An 18,713-nucleotide genomic window follows, 5' to 3' on the forward strand; every position below is an offset into this window, starting at 1 on the left:
ACGTCATAATAGATGGTGTTAGATAAGTCAACAAGGCAGAGGTCTAATGTTATAAAACTGACCTAATACTACAGATTCATGGTAATTGCCATGTAACTCCCTTTCATTTATCAATCTTTAAGTAAATTCTAAGTATTTATTAGACACTCTGCTTAAAAAAAGTTCAACAAGTATAGCTAAGTATGGTACATATTAGGAGAAAAGAGAAGTCATTGCAAAAAGGTACAGAAAATATTCAATGGACTTCAAAAGCATTCTAACAAATATAATCCAGTGGTAAGTGGCAATTTATAGCTTAGAGAGAATTTAAAACAGACTATCTATTGTATATGTGAAGATAGGCACTTATTTGTGTAACCATTTGATTTCTGCATTTTCTGTTCGGGAAACATATCAACAGATAACACAAGAGTTTTTTGCTGGGGTTTGGATTTGTAATTCTGAGCCATTACAGATTTCTGTTTTGAGAGGGAAAGAAATTGCCTTCAGGGAGGTAGGCTAAGATGAAGCTGCTACTACTGGAGCGAATAGCTAGAAAAGCTGTATTCTTTTATCATGTCTCTTCACAGCACGTTTCTATGCACTCCTCAAAATTTACTTAGGTTTTCAGCTAGATGTCTGAGTGAAGGATACGATCTGAGTAAATAAAGCTAAGTGTCATATGACAAGGCATGAAGACTAAAATGGGGGATTAAAAATGAGAAGAATGGAGACTGTCCAGAAAAGGCAGCATTTTCCAGCTGTGTAAGTAATTTAAAGCTTGTGCCCTCAAAATGCTTAGTGATACAAATTTGATTTCTACTTTGCTTGTAGATCCACCAAAGTTAACTTGGTTTCACTGTAGTTAGATTATATCCATCTTCTAAGTGAAACTAGAAAATGCTTTTTGGGATGAATAAGGGTTATTGCTCTCAACTCTGAGAGCCTGGGAGGAATCAAGGGAGGACCTGGTTAATGGTGTGGAAGAAGCTGGTTATTTTAAAAGATACGAGATAGTAAAATAAAAGTGGTGATGATGCACAGCAGCACGGAGGCAAATGGAGACCTGGAGGTGGGAGCTGAATTCTAAGACTTGAAGCTAAAGCAATTTATAATTGAAAAATTAAAGGAGAAGGATGATCGGTATTTTTTGGTTGTGTTTTCAGGACACAAGGTGGCCCTTGACCAGGATTAGGACTTAAAACAATAAAACCAATTAGTATTTGGGAAAACAGCTAATCAAATGTTAATTCTTCATATTGTCAGCTGCAGCAGCCACCAAAACAGTTTGAATTTCAGTTTGCCTTCATTTTCTCGTGGGACCTGGGAGATCTGACCAGTTCTATACCATCATCCCTTGTAAGACAGAAGCACGGGAGAAAGCAACTTCCATCACCTCCACGCCAGCTATTAGAAAAAAGGTCACATCACACTCGGCAGATAAACTCTGACCCTCGGGGGCTCCTGGAGCCTCAACATGACCTGGAAAGCAGGCCTGAACCTTGCAGGTAAAAACTAGTTCTACACACTGTGGAAAAGAAGAGTCTTTTGGTTAAGGAACAGTAACCAAATTATGAGGGTTCATGTGATTCACGGGTAATGTAAATCCTTATCTGCTCCAGGTATTATCTAGAAAGTCAATTAAATATAATATAACCATTGATTTCCAATGCAGGACCCCAAAGGAAAGCAACAATACATTTCTCAGTACTTAAACAGTGTAAAATAACATAAAACTTTTTTTTTTTTGCTTGATGTTGTTCTGTAAATGACCTGGGGGTGATTAGGTAAAGTACAAAAGATTGTGCAGAGAATCCGTAACATCCCTAAACAATAAAAGAGGAAAATATCCCAATAACAACTGATATATAAGTCACAGATTTGAAGTTTGAACCCACAAAGTACTGTATATCATCTTACACTTCATATAACCCAATACCTGAAAGAATGGCAACTTGGAAGTAAGTAATAATGAATTACGTTCCTGCTGGAGACGCAACATAAATTAAAATTTGGCTTCAGTCTTTTTTTGTAGAAGAACGAGGAGGAGGTTCTTAAAGTTATTTCCAAATCTACAACTGCCTTTAAAAATTATGTTTATAAAATTCTAGCAGAAGTTGTGCTTTGTAGGCACACTATTTAAAATAAGAGAAGAAAAACTTCAAATGGGTTCCAGTGAAGGTATTACTAATATACTAACCACTACTATCTATTCAAGAATTTATAAGTACTTTCAGAAGAACAGAAAAGCAAATGATAGAGATATTTTCCCTCAAATTCTCTATAAGTAACAATAAAGTGGCACATAGCTGTTTCAGGCATATTTACCTACTCTGATAAGAAATAAAGCTATTTTGTTTATAACCAGTAACGGCCACATTCTCATTGAAGTCATTGCCCAAACCAACACAGGAACTGATTTTTACCCACTACACCTGCTGCTTCAAGTTAAGGACGGCAAAAAGTGAAAATGGGCTGTTATTATAACCCTGGGAGAAGACTCTGTGGAGAAAGGTTTGGGAGCTGCTACTTTAAATGCAGACTTCCCCTATGCAACATTATGTTTTGCATAGAAAGCAAAATAATGAATTTAGATCCATTATTCTTTGCTTCTTCAGAAGACTCTGCTGAAGTTTGAGCGTGGGGAAAATAACTAGTAATAATTGGCATGCTATAGAAGATTTTTGCTGTTTATTTACAAGCAAACAATCTCTGCAGAATACATTCAGGGGACTCTCACATGAATAGCTGGTTTTTACATTTGCTGTGATCCCTAGTGGGACCCTCCGACTGCCTACTGTCTTGCAAGACAGAATTCCTTAACTCTGAGTAAATTGCTAGGAAGATCTGATCTCTTCTAACTTCAGAGTTTCACCCTATGTATCATATGCTCCAGTTCTTCTCCTAAAAAACACAGCTGTCTTGGAGACAAACATGACTTTTGACATAACTGGGGCCCATCCCACAAAGCAACTTGAAGATCAAGATAAGAAGCGCAGACTGGATCCAATAATAACGTAGGAGCCAGTGTTGTCTGTAGAACACAGGAGTGATGTAGCTTCTCTTCCCTTTTAATGATATCTAACAGACCTCTAACTTTCATTAAAATCTGCAAAAGCAACTCACGAGGTCTGGCAACTTTTGCTACAATTGCTTAAAGCCTCAAATATCATCAGTTTTGGACTTACCCCAACTCTGGAAAGGACTATATAGTTGGGGGTGTCTTATCCCTAAGGAAGGTCAAAACCTCATGAAATCTGAGGAAAACATGGGCGATGGAGCAGAGTAGAAGAGCGAGCATCAGACCTCAGACTTATTACTGAAATATTAGCCAAACTAGCGAGACTTGCAGGAATCAGAGTGAAAGTTAAAAGGGAAAGGTTAAGTTCCCTGAAATGTAGAAGATCCGGGCTGGGAAAAAATGAAGGAAGGAAGGAGCTTTAAGTTAAGCCAAACAGTTGGAGGGACACCATCAATAGCTGATAAATCCAAATCCTTGAAGTGCTATAGCTGTTTTCGTAACATTTCGTAAAAGTTGAACAATTTTTAATTATCGCCTATACTAGCTTCATGAATATTAAAATTAATTCTAAATGTAAATAAAGCATTATATAACTATTTGCTACTACAAAAATAACTTATTTTAGTTATATATATTTAATTGTGTTAAATAATTCAAATGAACAATTACTGCATCTCTCACTATGCTTAATTAGCAAAAGAAAAATGGAGAATTTTATTGATGTGAATGTGAAAGAAATACAATCCTTTTAAAACTATTTATTTTCATTTAACTGAACTGCCTTGCCATACTAAAAAAACATTTTGCAGAGGTTAAATAAAGTATTTCATGGCAACCGCTGCTTCTTAGTGCCTGTGTAACAAGAAACATGAGCCAGCCGAAGTTGTGCAAGTTGGTTTTCTTTCCCAGTAAGAGAATGTGGTATCTAAGACCTTGTCCTAACTCATTTTATCCCCAAGAGTAAGTCAAGTAAGTCAAGTATGAACTAATGCCTGGAGGGAAGTCCCTGACTCCAGAAGTATGGATTGTTTCACATTTATCTTACAATCTGCTCTCAGAGTTCTTAAAATTCACTAACTTGGCAAGTTGGGAATTATCATGAGAAATGAAATAATTTCATAACTATGAAGTCATCTAGCATTCCATGAATATGACACTTGGAGGGTTTGTCCATGCTTGGGCATTATTCTGACCTTTGGATAATAAGCTGTTAGATAGTTTTGCATGGAAACAAATAGAAAAGTGCCATAGCAAAATAGGGACAACCTGATGTCTTAATTGAGTCGTCGTTTTCATTTCAAGGATTTGTATTAATCATTGAAAAAATTTACACAACAACATTTGTAATAGTAATTCATAATAAACAAACTTATTTCATATGATCTAAAATGACAAAGGATTGTGCTGTTCAGACTGTTTAGATAAACTGCCTTTCTGAAGTATGCTAAACTTACAGTGATTTGTATTTAACATCAACCAAATGAACAAGACTTATAGATGGATGCCAAGATTCTCCGACCTTTGTAAAGAAAATTTGCTTCTATCTCAACAGTGTGTGGAAAGCTTGTGCTTCCATATGTTTTCAGTGAAATTACCTCAGTGCTATTTTTTAGTCTCTAAATTTCCCAGCAAGAGATGGCTGTTGAAAAATGTTAAAAGAGCAGATATATTCTTGAAATTATTCCAAGGGCTGGGACAAGGGAGGTATAGCCCCCCTACTAGAAAAGCCTGCTGGCCAGCAATGTGGTTGAGTCTGGAGGAGTGAGCTGTTAGCTTCGCCATCTCCTGGGATATGGGAATCCAACATGACACTCCTGACTGTTTATCAGCCCAATTCTTCAGTGAATCTGAATCTGATCAGAGCAAAACAGAATGGGGAAACCCTTTGACATCACCAACTTTCAGCTGAAGAATGAGTATCTGAAAAATGAATCTGAAGTTCCTACTGTCACCTCACCCACTCCCTAATGTGTGATTTGGTTTTCTGCTGGACTTTTCCACCTTTCATCCTGTGCTTTTATTTTTCATTTAATGAGAAACTTACATAGGGGCCATGAAAACAGAATGTTTTGCACAGCTCAAGTCTGTGATTGAAAGGACAAGCTAAAGATCAATGTTTTAATATCTAAGTTCTCCAGGTGGCCATGGCTAATGCCATATATTGTGCTGGTGGTCTTTAGCAGCTCGGCTGCAACTGACAGAAAGTATCGGTAACAAGCTGCAATTTTAACTATTCTACTTTTAATTTTGCTTGAGATAACCCTCATTCTCAAAACTCTTTCCAGTTTGCACCATTATCAGAAGTACACCGTTATTAGAAATACACCATAATCAGAACTACACCATTAGCAGAACTATCTAGAATGATGGTCAAAAAGAGGATTCTTTCAACTGAATAATTTTATATAAGTAACCAGAAAATGGATAAGAAAAATTATTAAGAGGAAAGCCTTACTTAGTTCTGGTTTTATTTATAATTGCTTTAAGCATTTCCTTCTTTTTCCATGTGTTTATGAAAAGGTTTAAATGATTTTTTGGGTTGTTGCTACAAAAGCAAGTGATAATTGGTTATGAAACGTGCGTCACATTTAGCTCGCTTTCTACAAGCCTGGTTGTTCTTCCTCCCTCACACAACCGGAAGGAGTTATGTCAGTCGTAACCCAAGTGCGAGTACTGTCACCTGATGAGTGGGGATCCTGTCTCTCAACCTGACACTTGCCCAATTGCACAGAGCAGAGTCACCCATTTGGCTTGCTCGCCCGTGGGCTCCGGCATCACAGGCATTTTGCTCGTATGAGAAAACGAATGTCCTTTTTGAGAACGTGACAAAGAACGTACAGTACTCCAGTGTCTCTAAGTCTCCAACGGTCCCCCTCTGTGCGCTATTACACCAGCACACACAGTTTATAACAACTCCTCTGTCACTGGGGTGAGATGGTCCTTTATTAGCCTGCCTTCCTCTTAACTCACGCCTTGACTTCAGTGTCAACTGCAACTGTTTACTCTGGCTGAATTTGCTCCGCACAGATTACCGCATTCATGTAAAATTAAGTAGTTTTGCATATCCACCAACTGACATATGAATGAAAACCACAGTAAATTTGCCATCTCTGCTTCCCAGTGAAACCTGAAACTTGTCAGCAGTGAAAGTGGGCACAGCTCCTGTTTAGAGTTACCACCCAAACTTCACCTTCTTTCTGACATGCTAAGGCTGGTATTTTCCAAGGCTCTAGAGGAGTTAGAAACCTGCATCCACTACACTTCTCCCAGGATCTGTAAAAATTTTAGTAACTCTTCAGCACAGGGCTACTGCTCAGCAAGTGGGGTGGCACAAGTCTCTAGTCTCCTACTCAGCAGGAGCTGGGTATATATTAAAAAGACAGAAGAAATGGCTTTGCTGTCTCATAAACACTTTTTTTTAGATTTAAATTCTTGCCCTATCTTGAATCAAGATGAAAAAGTCCATGTTTCACCACCACTCAAGAAAACCAACAACATGGTTTCATTGAAATATTTCCTGTTGATAATTTTAAAATATTTTATTTCAGTTTCAGTGTTTATCCTTAAAAAAACACACAAGAAACAGAAACTGCATTATTTAAACTATGTAAGTGGGGTGTTTCTGACAATTTCAAATCTTTTCTAATGCAAGCACATGCTGAGTTGAGAGATTTGTCCAGTTTGACCCTGTTCTGCAAACAATTTCAGTGAACAGATGCTTCTGGTAAAAACAATTCATTAAAAAAATTCCCCAAACCTCTAATGTACATCACAGAAAACAGACACTGATCACTTAGTTATAAAAACCTGGCAAATGATCTTCTTTTGCTTTTTTTCAGAAGCTTCAGTTTCTACAACCGCTCAGTTTTACAGAAAGCGGTTGTGCACATCCAGTTCCCCCCTCGAGTAACTTCTAAACACTTCTGGCTTTCCTCACTCTTTGTTTACCTTTTCTCTCTGATGCAGCCCCAGCATGTGGCTCCTGAAAGAGCTGGAGCATTAGAGATAGTCAAGACCATAGAGAAAATCGAAGAATCAATGCATAAAGCCACCAGTCAGCTTTAGCAATTGCTGCATTCGAAGGGCTGTTTCTGACATACCTGTGGGGACTTGTGAGAGCGCCAGCTGTACTGGTGACTGTGGAGACTAGCCAGCAAAATATTTTCATCAGTATCCACCTGGCCAAACCGCAGTGTCTCTTGTGTGTCATTACAGATCACAAAATGGCTGAAGACCAACTCCTCTGCCTCAGGGCATTGGTTCTGAAAGGAAAGGGATATGAAAGCCAGTAAGCATCAGATTAATTGCAAGACATTTGGCAGCTGTCTGCCCAGTGGTGACTGTTACAACACAGAAATGCTTCAAGATCTCTTGCCATTAGCTTTGGTCTCGCAGTACTCTACTCCCTGCTAAAACTAGTGTTTGGGTTGACAAAATATATCCTAAGATGCAACATATTTTACTTTATGTTTCTGTAATGCAAATCTTAAAGATTTAAAACTACAATAAAAAATAGATTTCCTAACTTACGTAAAAGACTTCAACGAAATTAAATTCAGTTGGAAATGACACATCGCATAGGGCAGGTGGGGCACTACAGGCTGAGCAGAGAGGCATGAAGAGGTTTCTCCGTGCTTGACAACTGAACTCTCAGGCCAGCAGGCTTCACTTCCTCTTCCCCAGCTGCTGTTTCTACTTTGAAATGTTGCTGTGGGTCAGCAGCAGAAGACTCTCTCTCTCCTCATACCACAACACTTAAAAAAGTAACTAAAGAAAAAGCAGGAGACATGGGCAGAGTATTTTCACAGCTCCAGGCTGTTTGAACAGCTCGAGGCTAGTTTGAAATGCATCATGCAATTTGAGGGTCAAATAGGAAGAATCAATAACTATCATGGGTTTTAAAAGTATTTTAGATTTTACAATACTTTTTCTCCTGCCTGCAGTATCCTCCCATCCCTCTCTTTCTGCTTTTCATTTGGCTGCTTGTCATTCTGTTGACACAACGAGACTATATGATAGTCATAAAAATTACCAGGGCTACAGCTCCTCTGCCCCTGAAGGCACGAACTATAATCTCCTACATAGGAGAAGTCAAAGTGTGACTGACAACTTGATTTGGAGATCATGTCTCATATATTTCTGTCCTAGTCACTACTGGGCTGGCACCTTCCATTTACAAGCAGCTATCTAGCAACCATAACAATTACTCCAAGAAAGCAACATTTGGATAGTCTTCATAGAATGGTTCATCTTCTTGTGCTTTTCATTACCTCTTTTTGACCCATTTTTCCTAGCACACACTTTTGACAATGCTTTATTGTTGGTTGGTTCCCTTCTCTCCACAATACAGCCCAGCTGCTCTTTTCTCATGCTTTCTTCCCATGACGTCTTCTCTAACTTATGGGACCTCCATGGTCTTTGAGAGCTGATTCCGTTTCCCCTCATTGCTCTCTCAGTGGACCTTTTAAACAGACATAATGAAGCTAGCACCTCCTCTGTCTATGATCATATAGGTCTCTAGTTCTTTGATAACAATGTGCCTGGAAGCCTGCAGAAATTCAGAGATCAAACGAGAGAGAGAGAGAAAAATATTTCCTCATAGATCCCTACGGATCCTTAGTTATCCATGAAAAACAGTTTGGTACACGTGACACACGTGGAATAGATTTTCTGAAAAGTGAAGTGTGCAAGGGATGTCCAATTTAGCATCCTTGAATGCATGTTCACTACTGTTGTTAACTTCAGAAGACCTTATGGTGCAGGCTGGGATTCCCTTTGTGACTGAATGTCAGAATGATTGGCTGGGAGTGTTTGTGCAAAAAATTATTCACCCTAGGAGTATTTAAGCATGAGAATATTTAGGTTAAAGCTTCTCTCCAAATCTCATGAATTCTTCTGCATAAGATCAGGTATCTTCTGTGAAACAAGAGTCAGGGGAGCATAACCAAAATCTCACTTTTTCAAAGCAGTAAAACTCATTATAGAGCAATATGTCTGTATCGCATTCAGTAGCAGATTCTGGGTATGCTAAAGGCTGACATTTACAGTGCCACTTCAGAGTGCAGAGTTTATTTTGGCATTTTCTAGTGGTGGATCTATGACTTTTTACTGTCAAGCTGCCATACCCACATACCCATAAGTCTACCACAAATATATATATTTTCCTGTTACAGCTTTGCAAAATGTTCTTTTTAAAAGTGAGGATTTACTATCCACAGAGCTCAGCATGCTGTTACAGTCAAACCTAGATATAACCTCAGGGGAATTTAAGAAAATTTTTTTTACTCCAACACATTTTCTTGCTGATTACGCACAGACTGGAAGAACAACACCAGAAGATGATGAATCTGACTAACTGACTAACTAACTTAGTTTCAAGTAAGTTAACACAAACTGAAGGTTCTCGCATTTTCCAGAGGGAAAAGAGACTCTAGCAAGTTTTTGGCATGCATAGAACTCCTAAATTGTACTGGGGCATGTTACCCCATCAGGGATTATTAATAGACTTGCACACATTTTGGTGCTGATGAATGACTGCTGTTAATCATTAGTCTTAAATGCTAGATTTGCTACTAGAATCCACTACTTTTAACAGCAATGCTTCTCAAAGTTAAGCAAAAGAGGCATTTTAAGCTCAATTTTGTAACAGTTCCAAAGTTTTAACCAAGTAAACACCAAGATTTGCGTAGGGTTCTGCTCCATGCTGCCAGGCTTAGGAGAGAGCTACTGATGCCTCAAGTCTTGGTAATAACAGCTGACTAAAGGATCATCAAGGAAGTTTGGGGATCCTTTAGCTCAGTATGGCAACTATGCACTGTACAGGCAGGTTTCTAGGCAGCTCTTATTCTTCTTGCAGTAAATGTAGGAGATTTTTCCCAGAGTACCACCCACACTTCTCAGTCCCTGGGAAGCTGCAGCAGCTCCCTGCACCCATTACAGGGAACTGGAATCCCAAATTTGCTGCTGAAGTCTGACAGCAGAAGCTTCCAGGGTAAGCAGAAAGGGACCAAAAAAGAAAAAAAAAAAATCAGCGAAAGGATGGAGTGAGGAAATCTTGATTGATAAAAAGAGAGCGTAGAGAAACCAGGCATAATAAAACCAAACAGAATTGGGCCGTTTGTGTGGCAATGATGCTGAAGGGCTGAATGATGACTCCAGGAGCTGAAACACCTAAGTGTGGACTACGAAAAAAATTCCCTCTCTGAATTAAAACAGCAAATCAAAAGAATCAGCAAAAGATCAACAGCCTGAATCAGATACAGATTAGGGTCAGTTCCTACGGGACAATTTCCTGCCCCTCTTTAGATCATTTTTCAGCTGTTCTTTTCTCTCAGAGAGGCCTGGAAAGTGTCTCTCCTTTATTGGGCTTTCAAGTATTTTGTGAATTCTATTCAGAGAGGGGAAAAACATCCCACATAATACTAGTCACCAGGCTTTCCCTGTCTCAGGACTTTCTGCTCACGTCTCAGCTCACAGCTATTTCAAAGCATTTCTGGATCTGGAAAAAAACCAAACATAAAAGCCTAGGCCTTTTTATATGCACAAAGTTATTTTCTGTTTGCTTCACAAGCTACCGAAGACCTGTGCAAGCCTTCTCTCACACATACACACACATACACACATTCTCTCTCTCTAGTACCTAGTAATGGTTTTTGGACAGAGTCTTTAGGAATTTCTTATCTCCCTCAAAGCTCCTCTAAGAGAAAAGAACATTTTCCTTCTGATCGTTTAAACTTCATTCTCATGGCAGTATCCTGACATTATCAGCTAGAAAGTTAAATTGAAGCTACATGCAAGTTTTCTGACCCTTTTCCTTTGTTCTTTGTGCTTATGGCAGAAAAATGGGGAAACTACTGTGATCACAGATGTCATTCTGACTGCTCCCAGCTCATTAAGAAAACTTATGCAACTGCCAACAGAAAGGTTAAGCACCACACAGACCTCAAGGAAAAGAAGTTCTAATGGTTTAAAACAGGTTTAAAACAGGAGCTTTTATAACTTCTGAGGGGTTTAGGAAAACATTTGCAGTGCGAGACCACAAAGGAATAGTTTTTTTCCCAGGAATACTCACTTAGTACCATACCTGGGGAGCTGTTTTCTCAGCTGACCCTGTGTCTCTAGACATCACAAAGCACTAATGCTATAAAACAATTTGTGAAGCCTTAAATGCGCAAATAGAGACAAAAAAACCCAACCCTCCCCCTCCATGTATATTCACAGGAGACATGCATTTTCTATCTCACACGATACTCTGTATGTTATAATTAAATAATAGAACTAAATTAATAACAATCTTGAAGTTCCCTGTCCAGTTATTTGATTATTAAACCCATTACTTTAGCTTTGCATTTAGATGGGCATTAGCCTGTTACTGCTTGTATTTAAACAGGAATTTCAGATTAGACAGTGAAATATGTCAAAAGGGGAAACTGTTTTTAAAAAGTGCTAATCCTCTCAGATTTTCAGCATGTGACTTAGAAGTATAAAGCAAGCCTGCTGTTTTTTAGGCTTAATTTACTTTCAAAATGTTCATCATTACTTAAGGAAAAAAAAAAAAATCAGTCCATATCTAGGAAACAAAGACACTGACAGAGGCTTCTGTAAATCCTGAACTCTTGACCTAAAGGTGCAGGGCCAAATTGTTTCATGCTTCATCTGTCTGTCCACTGACTACAACATCACTTGTTTCAGATATTAATCCAGTAAAAAATATATGGAGAATTCATATAACCTCTCCTGCTTATTAAATTCATGCTTCTAGTTGGCAGCATTTATACTGTATTTTGTGTGAACAGCAAACATCAAGCAATGCTTATCATTGGGAAATTAATTCCCTCCCCGTGCAGTGCGTGCCACCCCTACCCCCCCCCAGTCTAGAGGTAAAGCCACGTACAAAACATCTTGGTAACAATTAATTTAATAAGCTGTTTTGAACCCACTTGTGTGTTAACTGCTCCCTCATTTCAAAGCAGTGCAAGTTTTTAATCTCGAATACTCAGGGCTAGATACCCACCACATCAGAACATGGTGGCAAGTACCCTTGACATGAGAGGAAACGAGAAAATTACAGCAACAATTACAGAAGTATATCCTCCTGTGGCTCATGTTAACATTGCCAAATCCATGTATAAATCAGTACCAACTATTCATAGAATGTACCTGTCAGCAATATACTATGCGACATATGGCTCTACTTAATCAAATATACAATGCCATTTTTTCAACTCAGAATATTCCTTCAAGGCACAGAGTAGTCAGTCAGTCATTCACACTGTGATGTGGTTTAAAACATTTAAATATTTATGCACCATATTTTATTTATATGTATAGCTATGTCTGAGAGATCTTTTTTTTTTCCATCCTAAGAGGAAACTGACCTTTCTGAAGGCCATTTTGCAGTAGTTGCCACACATGTCTTAGATGAGGGACTAGTACTAAGTCAGAAATATTTTGGGTTTAAACAGCCTACCAAGGACTCTCTTATACTTTCTATGTTTGTTTTTTATTAAAAGCATTGTTCAAAATATGACAAAAAACAGAAACTGGAGCTACAAAGATTTTTGTTCACATTGATATTTGAGCCAGCTGTAAAGATTTAAATCACACTAGATCTTGTTTTATGAATGTCCTTTTGCAACAAGAAAACCATGGAATGCCCTTAAAAAAGAATTTTTTGATATAAACCAGATGTTTTATCCTTTTTTGGGCGCTTTGTTATTGTAGTGCCATGATAGGTAATTAATTCCCAGGCTCCACATAGGTCTTCAGGCAGATGAAGAGAATGATTTGATTTCAAGGCTATAGTGGAGTAAGGGAATTACAGGCCTTCGAGGGGTCATTGCAGAAGCAAGGTTCCTTACGCGGGGACTGGCTTCAGCCGTTAATGCTGCTTGAACAGAATGTAATGTGAAACTAGTGTTGAACTTCAATAAGGGTAGAAGTAGTAGCTGGAAACAATATGCTCTACCACTCAGACTGAGCTGTGCTTACATATCATGCATCACTCACCTTTTCATAAATTAATGGAATATTATGCATTTCAAGACCAAGATTCTCATTATTCTGATATAAATCCATGTAGTTTTACTGAAACTCAAGCAGTTCTGGCTACATTTACCTTTACATATAGCAGTCATTGTCTCCGAATTTTCATTGCTATCACAGAATTAATGTTTGTTAGTAAAAACACTTTTAGTGTAAATTAAAGCTTTTACATCTTGGAATATTTTTAATGAATGCAGTTGGTATTCTAATTTGCTATGAAATTAATCAGAATAGCTACATTTTTTCTCACTACTGTATCTGCATACCTGCTGCCAAGCTTGAAATGCTGTATTTAGAGAATGAAGTGCATATTGGCCAAAGTTGATGAAAATGGGGTCCACCATTATAGTGCAGTCCAATAGCCTTCCTACTGTGCTGCTGGAAATAGCAATCTGCCCCCAGGCTTTGAAAGGTTTCACAACACTCTGCATAGTCACGTTTCGGCACTCCAAAAGTTTACAGTCGGCTTGAGTTGAAAACTGGATCTCCTGGAACAACGACTCATCGCTCCACTGACGAAGATATATATGAGGCTCATCAAAGGAAATGATCATGTATTCTAGTTCAGATGGCATGTTCTTATCAGATAAAAACGGCTGAAGAAACTTTGGTGGCGCTGAAAAGAACAAACAAAACTGGATCATCATTGCCACAGTCTGTATGTTTTTGTAAATTGCGTTTTAACTGCTTGTACATACGATGAAAACAAGTGAAATTCATAAAAGAGTTGACATTTCTGAAACCTGAAATTAATCCTTTTCACACTGTTTATTAGATGTAAAATAGAACTATATTTAATAGCAGCTGCAAACAAAAAGTACCTGGAAACCAAAATCTTTTCATGGTAAAGAGATCAGCCAGCCATACTGCTTTATGCACACACTGCACAATACTTCATTCAGATTGCCACCTATTTGGAGCATAGACCATATTTCTGTGAGAATGTTTGCTATAGTAGATGTATATGATATTCCACGCATAGCACATTACGAATACAATAAAAATTAGCAATGTAGTATTTGCTGACATGTGACTGCGCAGGCTAACAGACTCCACAATGAAAATTGTCTTTGCTGCAATTACAGAGAGTTCAAGACCACAAACCCGCTGAGATGCGACATATTACTCCATAATACTAGAAATTAAACAAAACAGTATCCCGAGACTAAAGCATGAGAAATAGATCATAAAAAAGATTTTATCGCATTCACTGAAGTCTCAGTCCTGCAAAGTGCTGAGCACTGTGGCAGCAGACACTGCAAGGCACGTACACCACGGGTATAACATTAAGCATGCGTGTATTTCCCTTGATGTTATTATTGATGTTGCTGGAACTACTCACATGCTTAAAATTAGCATATGCTCAAGTGCTCTACAGATTTGGAACCACAACACTCATCACTTCCCAGGATCAAGCCCTATTATTCTACAAAAGCATAATGGATACAGTAAGTTTTGTGCTCCCTTCGCGTAAAACATAGCACAACGGAGTCCCAAAACTTAAGGCTTTTAGGTGCTATAAGAAGAACAACAGCAGCATCAGCATAAACTCCGTCGCTGTTGGAAAATGAAACAGCTGGGTTTGATTTTAATCTGATTTTTGCTTCTTCCAGTACGTGTAATTTTAAAGACTGAGCATCTGGAATTTGAGTGTAATAGTGAGGAAGTTTATGTACTGATAGAGGTAGCCGATAGACAAGAAATTATTTGCTAGACGTTGACTGTCAGTCTTGGTATGATTTGATAATGAATATACCTTAATACCTGCAGAAGCACAAAAAACCATTCATGAAGAAAGCTGTCCCTGTCAAAATTATCTAAGATATTTGCTCATCTTCCATGGAATGCATTCCTGGCATTTGAAAATCAGACAACAATCTAAGGATCTCTTGGAATGTATTTGCCATTAATGCAATGACAGAGAGCACTGAACAAAACCAGATGTAGCTCCAAAAGTGATCATAATTGAAGTAACAGTTAAATCTGCAGTTCTCAGAGCTCTTCCAAGGAATTCTTACTAAGGGGGTTGCAAAATCTTCAAATATTTTAATAGTACTGTTAATGTGCTGGAAAATTTAAAGATCAAATTCATTCACTAAGATGGCTCAAAACTGAAGTGGCACCTGCTGTCACTAATCAGACTACGAAAACTGGACGGCTTCTACAGTTACCCGTTCCGGAGGGAGGAAGGGGGCTGATCAGCCAGCCCCACTGTCTACCGTATGTACTTTATCAGTGCACAGAAGTCATCAGTTTTACCCTGAAGTCTGTAACACCAGTGGCTGTTGGTGACAATTTATTTCAAGAAAGCCTGTTTGAATGAGGAAATGGGGACTACAGACAGCAAAACAGCAATCAAGCAGCATGTATGAACTATATGCTTTTATTATTGTACATAAAGGAGTACATACCTGTGCCTAGTTGATCAAGATGATGGCAGAAGTGGACTTCCAAGTAAGTAAATTGGATCAACACACTTAGTGATGGCACAAACCAAGGAGTAAAGCAGGAGTCAACCCTGGTACAGGCTGCCAGTGCTGTGGGGGTTACAAGCTGATCGCACACACTTTGTGAGCCAGATTCACTTTCTGAGCTGCGGAAGGTAGATAACAAAGTGATAGTTCAGCACTTCCAGGATTTTATCACTTTACAGTAAGACTTGACCATGTGCCATGTTGGTTTTCTGACACAGACAATGCCATCACTTTCTTTTAACTGCTAATGTTAGTGTATGTTCTTTTTCCCAAGCAGAACATAGCAGACAAGACTGCAATCCAACAATGCTTTTATCACGCTGCACTTTCAATTTACAAACTGAAACACTTGAACCACAGAAACCAGGCATATTTACAGAAAATAAAAACAAAATATACCAGGTATCTTTAATTGTTGAAGTAGCTAAACAAAGTACACTACCATTATTAAAGCTATAAGAATGAGCTGAAAGTTAGTCTGGTCAAGAGAATGATTTTTTTCATTTTATTTTAAGGAAACCAACTCACAACCATCAAACTACGTCTGTGCATAAACCCTGTCTCCGTAAGCTTTCTTTCTTTTGCCCTTCTCATTCTACAGTCATCATTTATAAAGAATCTCTGAGTGTTATAAGCTCAGCCTGGAGCCTTTTACTAGCACCTATTACAACATACTAACCATACATTTAAAATGCCACCCCACTGATCTTTTTTTTCCTAGCCGTGCTCCTGACACCATGAATTTCCAAGCATTATCTTTCAGTCTCTTGAGAGAAACTAACACTACATCACAATTCTATAGGTTGCTAAGACACCACTGAAGTACAAATAAACTTTCTAATTTAAGCCAAATCTATCCTTAATGTTCCTTATTCTCACTCCCTTTGCAGTTTGGCACTAAAGAGTTTTAGTTTAAAAGCATAGACTTGATTACTTAGAAAAGTAAGTCCACATCCTCAGCCCAATACTGCTTTTATTTTTAAAATACAATTTAATGAAGGATTAACCAAGGCCAACTTACTATTTTTGTCAGAGAGTAATTATCTTTTATAAAGCACCATGAATAGATTTTCATTGACATTTTAAAGATATTTTAAATTCAAACACAAGTTTAAATTCAAACATTGGCTTTCAAAGCAACATGTCCTATGCTTTTAGGACCAAATTTTTCATCACTCCATGTGTGTTACTGCAAAATTATGCACAAGTATAGAAGATACTCAAAATGTTCAGCTGCAAATGCTTAGAATTCCATGGATAGGTAAATTTATCAGTATTATTTTGTATTATGGTAACTAGCTAGTATGGTATTTCTTTATGGAGCTTAAACCCAACTTTAGATTTGTGGACATAAATCAAAATACTTGTGCAGCAGTAAAACCCAACTAAAATTAGCTAATTATCAAGACAGGATATCAAGAATGGATTAAGTCAGTGAAGGATGAAAGATAGATCACTTAATCAGATTTTTAGCTGCTTTCCTGTGCTGCTTTACCTCTTCAAATTGCCTGTTTGCATTTCAAAAATGGTGTTGTAGGCCTTTTGAGAACTGGCCTCTTCGGAAAGAAAATTGTTCTTTGTGTTCACATGGTAAAACATCTATGGGAGTGGACTAGAGTCAGAGAAATGGGATGCTTTTCTTTGCTCTGCCATGGATATTCCTTAGGTTGTTGGAACAAAGCATGGAAGCAAATCCAAAAGCCGCCAAAATTCATATGCTGATTTAGACCATTAAATAATTTTGAATCTGTGAAACTGGTTTGCTCTCTCAGAATAATTGTCAACATTTTAAGAATTTCTGCTCATTGCATTTTGATTAGAAACAGAAGTTCAGGGAAATAGAAAAAGGGAAAAGGGGTACAAACAAATGTTAACCAAACTATGAGGAACTTTAAAACAATTAATTACACTTTGATACTCTGAATTAAGACTTAATTTGCACGAACAGCTATAACACTAACTGCAGTAAAAAGGAAGGATATTTCTTTCTGGAAGTTGAGGTTTGTTCTGAAATTATAAATTTCTTTTCCTCCGAAACATATTCCTTGAGTCATCTATCAGTGACTCAGCATTTTTATTTCCTTGGATATGTTTTTTTGGAGATGGATATTTTCATAAAATAAAAAACAAACAAAACCCTCCAAATTCTTCTTTAGTCAAATTTTATATACTTGCTTTTCATATATCAAGCATTTTAGTGTGATGGGACCTTCGTAATTTCTCATTCATAACCACAATAATTACAAGGCATCACGACTTGCTTGATGCAGAAGGAAATGTGGCTTCACACCACAGAAATAATTTAAAGCATTCAGCCCTACTTTGCTCTGATTTTTCTGCCCCACAAGCAGTAGACCAAGCAGAGGTAATATTCTGGAACTCAATATGTTGGGAACAAAATGATTCCAAACTGCTTTTTGTTTCCTCATGGAGAGTCACCTTAGAAACCAAAAAGGCCCAACACTGAAATGATTCCCTAACAAATTCAGAGTCCAACCACATGCTTAAAAAACTAACCAGAGAGAAACAGCAAATGAGGGTGGGACAATGGGACAGAGATGGCCTTGCGTGCTCTCCTGTGGTAGGAAGGTACAAGCCCTGGCAGTGGGGGACTGAGAGGAGCAGGACAATGTGGGCTAAACGACATTTTTGAAGGGAAAGTCACTCTACAGAGAGAAGATCACCTTCTAGAAATCATCTGAAAAGAAATGCCACGAGGATTCTTTCATCACTGTTTTCCTGTCTGACCAGACTTTGTTCAAGTGTTATTGTTTGATCTGGGAAGGGGTCCATTCGATTTTTACTCAAGCAGAAACCATATCCAGAATTATAGTCCCCATGTTGTTATGAAAATAAAAATACAGTAACAGTATAAATCAGTTACAGTACAAAATATACTAAAAGCAGCATCCAAATTACTATAGTATTGCCTTAAAAAGGACTGTAATAAGAGATCATAATATTGAGTGAACAGTTTTCAAAGGGGAACTGTAGTCCTTACAGTCACTACCATGACCCTCTGATTTTAAATTAAATCCCATTTAAACTTCTTGTCTAAGTAGACTTCCATCAGACCTTTAGCACTGCTACCTTCTCCTTTTACCTTGCATAGAGCACAGAAATCAAAGACACAGTCCTTCATCATATGCTGTGCACAAAGAGAAAATAAAGCAGCGTTAGCTGAAAAAACAGGA

The 18,713-nt window shown here is 38.0% G+C and overlaps 1 protein-coding gene across 1 annotated transcript in view; it reads right to left on the bottom strand.

Moving 5' to 3' along the window:
* VPS13B (vacuolar protein sorting 13 homolog B) overlaps positions 1–18,713 on the bottom strand; it is a 490,950-nt gene that overhangs the window by 40,487 nt on the left and 431,750 nt on the right. The window contains exons 40-42 of the mRNA XM_059815701.1: positions 15,457–15,638; positions 13,312–13,661; positions 7,102–7,263 (exon numbers count right to left, since the gene is read on the bottom strand). Coding sequence (XP_059671684.1) covers positions 7,102–7,263; positions 13,312–13,661; positions 15,457–15,638 — 694 coding nt within the window. The remainder of the gene's footprint in view (positions 1–7,101; positions 7,264–13,311; positions 13,662–15,456; positions 15,639–18,713) is intronic.

The sequence above is a fragment of the Gavia stellata genome, chromosome 3 (assembly GCF_030936135.1).
Source record: "Gavia stellata isolate bGavSte3 chromosome 3, bGavSte3.hap2, whole genome shotgun sequence".
In the NCBI taxonomy this organism is placed as follows: domain Eukaryota; kingdom Metazoa; phylum Chordata; class Aves; order Gaviiformes; family Gaviidae; genus Gavia; species Gavia stellata.